Source organism: Quercus suber, unplaced genomic scaffold (assembly GCF_002906115.3).
Source record: "Quercus suber isolate HL8 unplaced genomic scaffold, Cork oak 2.0 scaffold_195, whole genome shotgun sequence".
Taxonomy (NCBI): domain Eukaryota; kingdom Viridiplantae; phylum Streptophyta; class Magnoliopsida; order Fagales; family Fagaceae; genus Quercus; species Quercus suber.
In genome coordinates this window covers 402360-412369 of record NW_027069653.1, presented here as the reverse complement: position 1 = coordinate 412369, position 10010 = coordinate 402360, and the positions used below count along the sequence as shown (strand labels likewise).

The 10010-nt window shown below is 49.2% G+C and overlaps 2 protein-coding genes across 2 annotated transcripts; both read right to left on the bottom strand.

The window, feature by feature from the left end:
• Window positions 1-7336: 7336 nt before the first annotated feature.
• Window positions 7337-8269, bottom strand: LOC112036277 (uncharacterized). Its single transcript, XM_024069090.1, has 2 exons — window positions 7879-8269; window positions 7337-7767 (listed from the first exon to the last, which is right to left on the bottom strand). The coding sequence occupies exons 1-2, from the start codon at window positions 8267-8269 to the stop codon at window positions 7337-7339; spliced, it is 822 nt and encodes a 273-aa protein (XP_023924858.1).
• Window positions 8270-8359: 90 nt separating this feature from the next.
• Window positions 8360-9769, bottom strand: LOC112036271 (uncharacterized). The gene has a single exon (XM_024069079.1). It carries the CDS (start codon window positions 9767-9769, stop codon window positions 8360-8362), a length of 1410 nt encoding a protein of 469 aa, XP_023924847.1.
• Window positions 9770-10010: the final 241 nt, after the last annotated feature.

The following is a 10010-nucleotide window of genomic DNA, read 5'->3' as shown; positions in this document are numbered from 1 at the left end:
TTTTACCACCAAAAAATCATGTGTTATTGGAGAAACCAAATCTAATTTTTTTTGCAACTACAATAAAATGGTATTTAGCAAGTTGTTAAAAATAAAATATAATTTTTTATTAAGATTATCTCTTTACCTTCAATAATAAATAAATAAATAAAACTCAAATTCTCTCTCTTCATTTATTATTTTAATAAGTTGTTTATATTATTTTAAAAAAAAGTGGTAAAAAAAAAATTAGAACATTTAATGTTGAATGTATTGTAAAATAGGTGGTAAAATAGATAAATTAGTTTTTTCAGGTGCTAAAAGCTAACTTTTTTAGCACCACTCCTATGAATACTCTAACTTAAAAAACCCCCCCCCCCCCTCTTATACTCTTGCCCCTTCTAACTTGAAAACCCCAGTCCGTCCCTGGCTCTCTTGGCCCAACAACCCTCCAGGATTAAACTATAATAATTTCTTCAAGTTGGACACACACCCAAACAAGAAGAACCAATAACAACCTTATTTGTCTTTCCTTAAAACCAAAAAATTAAGCTGATATTTATGTGGAGATGAGTAAAAAAAAAAAGTGCAGAACAGAGGGAGAGGGGCGATTGTGTGGAGTTGAAAAAACTGAAGAGAAAAGAGTAAATACAAGGGTTTTATAGCAAAGAAGCAGAGAGCTTATGGGCTGCTCCAATAGTCACTATGCATGCCCAACGCAGCACATTAAACGCTTCTAACGGGTTGCTTAGTTAATGCCTAACAAGTGTTGGGCTGACTAGGAAAGAAAGAGAAAAAAGATAAAGCCCAACAAAGATATGACCAAAGCCAAGCCCAAGACCAACACCTAACCCATTATTTTCAAGTTATCATGTAAAATGTGCAAAGGTTTATAAACACATAACAAGGTTCACTCCACACAAAGCAAAGGCTTATTAGTGTTTAAAACAAACCCACTTCAACAGATGTTTCTCTCATTAATTTATAACATCAACCTATTCTTATTTTCCAATATTATTTTGATTTCAATATGAAATAGAAGATCTAAATTACATGTACATAATATTTGATATTTGATTATATTTTTGAGTAATCTTTTTTTATTCTTCTAGAATTCTTAATACCTTCAAAGTGGTCAAGAGGAAGATAAATAAAGAGGGTGATGCAGATGGAGGTAGAGTCATGATCACTAATCTTATGCTAATGGAGATTGAGATTGTTCTTCAAACTTTGGTACTGTCATCTTATTTTTTTATTTATTTGGAATTATGGAGAGTCGATCAGTTGCTTTTAGTTAATAGTTGAAGTCGGTAAAGTGAGAGAAATGACTTTTGAAATTTTAGAATTAAGTGATTGATGAAGCTTGCATGTATTCTGTGCGGGTCGCAAATGAGGCCTATGGGCTCAGCCCCACTTGGGCTCACAACTTATTTGTTTGTTGGGCTGAATTTCCTACTATGGGTCGTTCTCCAACTAAGGACTCAATGAGATCACTTTTCTCTTCCTCGGCAACACACTACTTCCTATTCCTTCCATCAGATATTCTCTCCATTTCTCTCCTCTATTGCCACTATTCTCTACCCTTTTTCCAACCAACCTTTCTCTCCTATCTTCCCCTCCTATTTATAGTTCTCAGCTCAGACGTAGGTTATCAGTGCTCTCATAGTTTGTGCAACAGAGGGTCCAGTAAGATTTTCTCTAAGTGGGAGGTCAGGTATGGGTGGCTTTGGGACTTGGTGCCCACTTCAGTTTAGAGCTAGGTAGTGGAGCTTAGAGGGCCTTCTTTGAGCAAAACAAAGACGATGCGCCGTTCAGTAACACTTCCGAACATGCTTGGTAAAAAATATGCCGAGCATAACTTTAGTAGTGAAGCTCAGCCCCCCCGAACTGCGATAGCGAGGGTTGGGCCTTAGGGCGAATGAGAATTGGGCCCAATAACTGTGCGTTCGGAGCGGAGGCTAAGGGCTGAGCGGGCCCAACAGTTCGGATGCCGCACATTAGCCCCCCCTTGATTTATGCTCGGCGCCCGACATGAATCAAGGAACTCCAAAGAGCGCACGTTACGTGTTCAGTGAAGCGACGTCTGGGGCGTTGCAGGGTTCCATTAATGCGCCCTAAAAAGGCGCGCTGGATCTGGCCAAGCGTTACAACCCTCATCATTGCCTGACGCTTCGTGAACCGAGGAGGCACAGTTAGTATCGGGTGTTGGAGTCATCAGGCGAAGTTATGGTAACTCGAAAGGTAATGTTAATCACTCACTTTGTCCCCAGAGCCCGGTCTGCCGGGAATCAGCAGCAACAAGAACAAACTCAAGGTCGCACCCAGCCTAGTCCACCTCCGCCGACAGCTCCTGCACGGCAAAGGAAAAGGCCGCGCACTACCGAACAAACTCCAGCCGACCCAGTTTATGCGCGGTCAAAAACGCCCCCTCGTCCCTCTAGCGGCATCGTGATTCGGGAACCCGCGACCCAGACGGGGTTGAACGTGGCGTCTTCTTCATGTGCCGTGCCCGCGTGGCAGCCCTCCTTTATGATGGACGGCAAACCTCTCCCCTCGGATGCTCGTGTACACGTCTGGGGGAAAGGGACCGGGGGCCACATTGCCCAGACTTTGGCTCGGGGGCTCCTTCTGCCCGAGGATGTGCATGCTTTCGAAGATGGCACTGACGAATCGATAGGGCGACGGCTGCAATGGCACACTGTCGCGGTAAGACCAAGACTCCTTTTTTTTTTTTTTTTTTTTTTAAAGTTTCCGTACATATGCTTTGCCAGGCTGCACAGCTGGCCTACATCCTTGACCGTCGCGTCACAGATCTGGCGGAGGATGCTGGCTGGGAGAGAGCCCTGAAGGACATAGCCGAGGTGACCGCGAAGGAGAAAACGGTGGCTGCCGCGACATCCGAGAAGAAAGCTGCTGCTGTGGAGAAGGCGAGGCTGGCCGTGGAGAAAAGGTACAAGGAACTGGAAGTTCAGCTGGGGGAGACCGAGCTCAAGCTGGGAGAAGCTGAGAGTAAGCTCAGTGCGCAGTCCGAGGAGCTGGGTGATATGAGGGCGGCTTTGGAGGAGAGCGAGAACAAGTGGTACCAGGAGGGATTCGCGGATGCGGAGAACTCGGCAGAGCCGGTCATTAACGAGGCACGGCGGCTTGGCTTTGAGGAGGGTTGGCTGGCCGCTCTGCAGGCTTTGGGGGTCCCCGAGGATTCTCCTCTGAGGAACCCCGGCCAGATCCCATTTCCAGTCCCCCCGCCGGAGCCGACGACCGCAGCCAGACGTGCTGACGAGGAAGAGACGACCAGCCTAAGGGAATTGGTGGAATAGATTAATTCCCACGTGGGGATGGAAGAGCCAGAAGTGGCCAGCCATCCTTTCCTTGGAGATCAACTCGGCCAAGTTCCCGTTCACAATCCCGTCCAGCAGCAACCATCCGAGTCTGAGGCTCGAGAACGCCCTGCAACCTCCGCATCATGATTCTCGAACCTTGCCCCTTTTGCATTAAGAGATTTTTTTTGTTTACTTTCCTGTCTTGGTTTGCTCATATCACCGGGTTGTGGTGATTAAACAATTTTAATTTTTGCTGGTCTTGAAACTCAAATGGTCGCCTTGTTTTGCTGCCGAGACAATGATTTTCTAAATGTTTGCAATTAATTCTTGCTGTTTATCTATTCTTTCGTTTCATATTTGCGCGATGCTTACCGGTGGGCCAAGTCCTATTTCGTCATAAGGCGGGGATTTGGCCTGTTTACCGGCTTTATAGAAATGATAAGGTTTACACCTGCTCGGCGATAGGGATCGAGCCGAGAGACAGGCTTCTGTCCTTAAGATAGAAATGATAAGGCTTACGCCTGCTCGGCGATATGGATCGAGCCGAGAGACAGGCTTCTGTCCTTAAGATAGAAATAATAAGGTTTACACCTGCTCGGCGATAGGGATCGAGCCGAGAGACAGGCTTCTGTCCTTAAGATAAAAATAGTAAGGTTTACACCTGCTCGGCGATAGGGATCGAGCCGAGAGACAGGCTTCTGTCCTTAAGATAAAAATAATAAGGTTTACACCTGCTCGGCGATAGGGATCGAGCCGAGAGACAGGCTTCTGTCCTTAAGATAAAAATAATAAGGTTTACACCTGCTCGGCGATAGGGATTGAGCCGAGAGACAGGCTTCTGTCCTTAAGATAAAAATAATAAGGTTTACACCTGCTCGGCGATAGGGATCGAGCCGAGAGACAGGCTTCTGTCCTTAAGATAAAAATAATAAGGTTTACACCTGCTCGGCGATAGGGATTGAGCCGAGAGACAGGCTTCTGTCCTTAAGATAAAAATAATAAGGTTTACACCTGCTCGGCGATAGGGATCGAGCCGAGAGACAGGCTTCTATCCTTAAGATAGAAATAATAAGGTTTACACCTGCTCGGCGATATGGATCGAGCCGAGAAACAGGCTTCTGTCCTTAAGATAGAAATAATAAGGTTTCCATAGTTTCGTAAAAAGGGGATATCAGTAATCAGCATGAACCGTCATTTTCATTAGCCTTTATACAACAACGATGCTTCGACCATATGCCCCCACTTCTTTCTCTCTGCCTTTCCCCTTTTCTTTTTTACATGGCCGATCAGTGATAGAACTTTTTTAGATTATGAACGTTCCACGGCCGCGGCAAAGGTCTCTCGTCTAGGTCTTCCAGATAATATGCTCCCGCACCTGCGATCGCTGTGACCCTGTAGGGCCTTTCCCACGTTTGAGCTAGCTTCCCAGAGTTTGTATCTCGCATACCCCCCAAAGCCTTTCTCAGGACCAAGTCTCCCACGCTGAATTCCCTGAGTCTTACGCCTTGGTTGTATCTTGTAGCGAGCTTTTGCTGGTACTCTGCGAGTCGCACGGTGGCCATCTCACGGCATTCCTCCAAGCTATCCAAAAGCCCGACCATCATTTCTTCGTTTTGCTCGGGGTCGAACCCCGCGACCCATGCGCTACATAAGTTTACCTCGGTTGGTATGACGGCTTCTGATCCGTAAGTCAAGGAAAATGGGCTTTCCCCCGTGGATCTCCTGGGGGTAGTCCGGTAAGCCCAGAGTACGTTCGGCAGCTCCTCGGCCCAACCGCCCTTTGCGCCGTCTAGCCTTCTCTTTAATCCGTTCAGTATTACTTTGTTCGTAGCTTCTGCCAATCCATTACTCTGAGGGTACGCCAGGGTAGAATATTTGTTTTTTATGCCGAGGTCCTTGCAGAAAATGCGGAAAGCTTTACTATCGAACTGTAACCCATTATCGGATATTAACGACTCCGGCACCCCGAACCTAGTCACTATATTCTTCCAAACGAATCTCTTCACATCTGTGTCCCGGATATTCGCGAAGGCCTCGGCCTCGGCCCACTTGGTGAAGTAATCGACGGCAACAATTACGAACCGGCGGTTCCCCGTAACCCGCGAAAATGGACCGAGGATATCCAGCCCTTATTGTGCAAAAGGCCAGGGGTGGCTGATCGGATTGAGTTGACCGGCGGGTTGGTGAATCAAAGGGGCATGCTTTTGGCATTGATCACATTTCAGAACGTATTCGGCGGCGTCCCTTTGCATCTTTGGCCACCAAAACCCCTAGGTCATTGCCCGATATGCCAGGGAGCGCCCCCCCACGTGGCTCCCGCATATCCCATCGTGAAGCTCGGCTAAAATCTCGGGAACTTTCTCGGGGGGCAAGCACAACAGGTATGGTCCTCCGAAAGATCTTCGGTACAACCTGCCGTCTGTTGACAACCAATAGCGGGGTGCCGTCCTACGTATCTTACTGGCCTCCTTTTCATCCTCCGGGATTACATTCTCGGCCAGGAAAGCTACGATGGGATCAATCCAGCACGGCGTAAGTGATGGAACGGAGTTGACTCTATCCACTATGATTGTAGCCTCATCGGGAACTTGGATGCTTGGCTCAGCTATAAGCTCCACCCTGATCAACCGAGGCACGTCTTCGACGCTTGATGATGCCAGCGTGGCTAAGGAGTCGGCGTGCCTGTTCTGTGCCCGTCCCACTTGGGACACTTTCACCGAGACAAATTTGCTCATGATCATTTTTGCGGTGCACAAGTACACCTTCATCCGAGGATCCCTAGCTTCAAAACATCCCTAGCCTTGATTGACAACCAGTCGGGAATCTGAATGTATCTCCACGCTCCGAGCACCAAGCTTCAATGTTGTTCTTAGTTCGGCGAGCAAGGCCTCATACTCGGCCTCATTGTTGGAGGCCTTAAATCCCAACCTGAAAGAGTGCTCCAGCCGAATCCCTTCGGGAGAGAAGATAACAATCCCGGCACCGGCTCCCTGGGAACTTGAGGCTCCGTCCACGAAGACCTTCCACGGGCAAGCTTCTACGTGGCAGATCATATCTCCGCCATTTCTGGGTGAGAATTCAGCGACAAAGTCTGCAAGGACCTGGCCCTTCACCGAATGTCGTGGTCGGTACCGTATGTCGAAGGACCCTAGCCTAGTTCCCCATTTGGCTATCCATCCTGTGAAGTCAGATCTTCTCAAAAGTGACTGTAAAGGATACTCGGTTAACACATAGACCGTGTGGGCTTGGAAATAGTGCGGCAGCTTCCTCGTGGCGTGGATGAGGGCCAACACTAACTTCTCCAGAGGCAAATACCTCTTCTCGGCATCGACCAAGGTCTTGCTGATATAGTACACGGGTTGCTAGATCCCCCCATCCTTCAACAGCACGGCACTCACGGCATGATCGGATACTGCCAAGTACATAAATAAATCTTCACCCGGCTCTCGCGCGGCTAGCATGGGTGCCCTCGCCAAGTACTCCTTCAAGTCCCGAAAGGCCTTGTCGCATTCTTCGCTCCACAAAAACCCTGTCCACTTCTTTAAAAGCTGATAAAATGGGCAGCAACGATCCGCAAACTTGGAGATGAACCGGTTAAGTGCGGCTAGCATCCCGGTTAAAACCTGTACCTCCTTCGGATTGCTCGGTGGATTCAGCCTCTTTATTGCTTCGATTTGATCGAGATTGACCTCTATTCCCCGGCTCGTGATCAGGTATCCTAGGAACTTTCCAGCCCCCACTCCGAACGCGCACTTCTCGGCATTAAGGCGCAGCTTGTGTCGCCTTAGTGTTTTGAATACTTCCTGGAGATCGACTGTGTGCTGTTCCTCCCGTTTGCTCTTTACCACCATATCGTCAATGTAGACTTCGACCGTACATCCTATTTTGTCGCGGAACATTCTCGTCATCATCCGCTGATAAGTTGCCCCGGCGTTCTTCAACCCAAACAGCATCACCGTGTAATGATAATTGGCCTCCGGGGAGATGAACGCCGTTTTTTCCTGGTCCTCGGCTGCCAGGGCGATTTGGTGGTACCCCTAAAAAGCGTTTAGAAAACTCATCCTCGGATGACCGTACGTGGCGTCAACCAACTGATCAATTTTGGGCACAGGGAACGGGTCCTTTGGGCATGGTCGGTTCAGGTCTGTAAAATCCACGCAAACCCTCCACCTGCCATTCTTCTTTTTCACCACGACGGTGTTTGCCAGCCACTCGGGGAAATAAGTTTCCTTTATTGCTCCCAACTCCTTCAGCCTTTGAACTTCTTCCTTTACAGCCTCGGCATGCTCCTTGGACGATCTTCTCGGCCTCTGTTTCTTAGGCAGATACGAGAAATCAACGTTGAGTTTATGAACGATGAATTCAGAATCCACCCCGGGCACCTCATATGGGCTCCAAGCAAACACGTCCACGTTTCGTATTAACAGTAACAACATTTTTACCCTATCTTCAACATCCATACTTTCCCCTACATAAAAACACCTATCGGAATCCGGAAGTATCCGTACCTTCATCATTTCTTCGGCGCGCCTGTCCCCCCTCTCACCTCGGGGGCTCTGTAGTTGCTATAATGGGATACTTTGCTGCGCCTCTTCTTCCTCGATACTCTTTCCCCGATTAAACGACTCCCTCCTCCAGTCAACTAGTGCGACCAAACATTGTCTCGCCATCTGCTGGCTTCCTTTTACCACAGTCACACCTTGCTCAGATGGGAACTTTACCTTCACGTGCAGAGTGGACGGCACAGCCCCCATTTCATGGATCCACGGTCTTCCTAATATTGCAGTGTACAGGGAGAAGGAAGCTACCACTATAAAGGTTACCACCACCTCCTTTCCTTCCATGTTTACGGGCAAAGAGATCTGCCCTTCTGGGATCACTATCCTGTTGTCAAAACCGACCAAAGGTGTGCCATATTTGGAAAGGTCCGCACTCCTTAATCCAAGTCCTCGGAACAAGTCTGGGTACATTACGTCTGCTCCGCTTCCCTGATCTATCATCACCCTTTTTACCAGGAAACCGCCTATACGAGCATTGACCACCAGCGCATCGTCGTGTGGTTAGACCGTTCCCTCCAAATCGCTATCATCGAAGGCGATCGGTTCTTTGGTGGGTTTCATCCTCTTCCCATATGACGGCCCGTCCTGACCTTCTGCCGCCGTCGCTAGTGTCCACACCCCTTTCCCTCTTGCCGTGGAACATTTCTTGGTAGGGGCGTGGATGACTTCAATTATCCCGAGGGGAGGTGGGAGTAAGTTGCCCCTATGTGGAGTGCCTTGCCCTGCTCCTCGGTCCCCCGCGTCCATCACAAACTCCTTTAAATACCCGGCTCCTGCCAGCTGCCGAAGATGATCTTTCAGTACGCAGCATTGCTCAGTGGTATGTCCTTTATCTTTATGGTAAGTGCAGTACAAGTTCTGGTTCCTTCTCGTTGGATCACCACCTATCCTGTTCGGCCACCTAAAGTAGGGTTGATGCTTGATCTTGGCTAGAATCTTATGCACCGGCTCTTTGAACGCCACATTTACTTCCCCTGCCGGCACCTCTGATCCCTGCATCCTCACATTCCCTCGTATCCTCGGTGGGAAACTGTTCTGTCGGGGATGATTTATCATTGGCGCTTTACCTTTGTTTTGCAGCCGGTCATCCTCCAGCCGCTTATACTCTTCTATGCGCCTCATTAGCTGCCTCATGTCCTCGGGAGGTTTCTTAGTCAGCGATTCCCTTAGTCTTGAATCCTCGGGCAACCCCATCCTAAAAGTGCTCGCAGCAATTTTTTCGTTCCCTCCACCGATCTCGTTGTAAAGCTCCCAATACCGACTGGCGTAATTACGAAGGGTTTCTCCCACCCTCATTTTCATTGACAGTAGTGCATCGACCGGCTGTGGTACACGGCTACAAGTAACAAATCTGACCCCAAACTCCTGTATCAATTCGGCGAAGCCGCGGATGGAGCCCTTCTGCAAACCATTAAACCACCTGAGAGCGGTAGGGCCCTGGCTTGAGGGAAACACCTTGCACATCAGTGCGTCATTCCGGGTATGCAATGACATCATTTGGATATAGTGGCTGACATGTTCCACCGGGTCGGTCTTCCCGTCATAAGAGTTGAACGGGGGGCGTGTGAATCTGTCCAGCATCGGGGCGTGCTCGATGTCAGCTGAGAACGGCGACCGAGCAGCTTGGCGCAACGCACGGCTCATTGCGTCCATGGCCGCGTTGTGATTCCGCTTTTCTTCCGAAGAGCCCAAACCCCGATCTGGATACTCCCGTGATCGTGAGTGTTCTCGACGCTGACCCCTGTGTAGGTGAGATTCTCGCGAAGCCGAGCGCTTTCGGTGACGGCGGTAACCAGATTGTTCGGACCCTGCTCCTTGTCGCTCCTCCCCAGCACCCGGTCTTCTTGCTCGGTTGTCTTGATTCATTCTCTGGCGCCTGTCTTCTGCCTCCAACTCTAAATCTCTCACCATCCTCCGCAAACGCTCAAGCTCCTCGTCTCTTTCATCAAACCGCCTTCGCCCCGAGGCACCGGATACCGTCCGTTACGTTTGGTACGAGCCCTCTCCGAGTCCGGGGCTTTCTTCTGCCCTCCCCTGATGCCTATCTTCGCGCCATTTCTGCCTTCGTTCTCGCCAAGACGACCCTCGAGAGGATCCGACCGAGCTGCTTTCGGCGTCACTCCCCGAACGGGTTCCGGACATCTATCTCGTG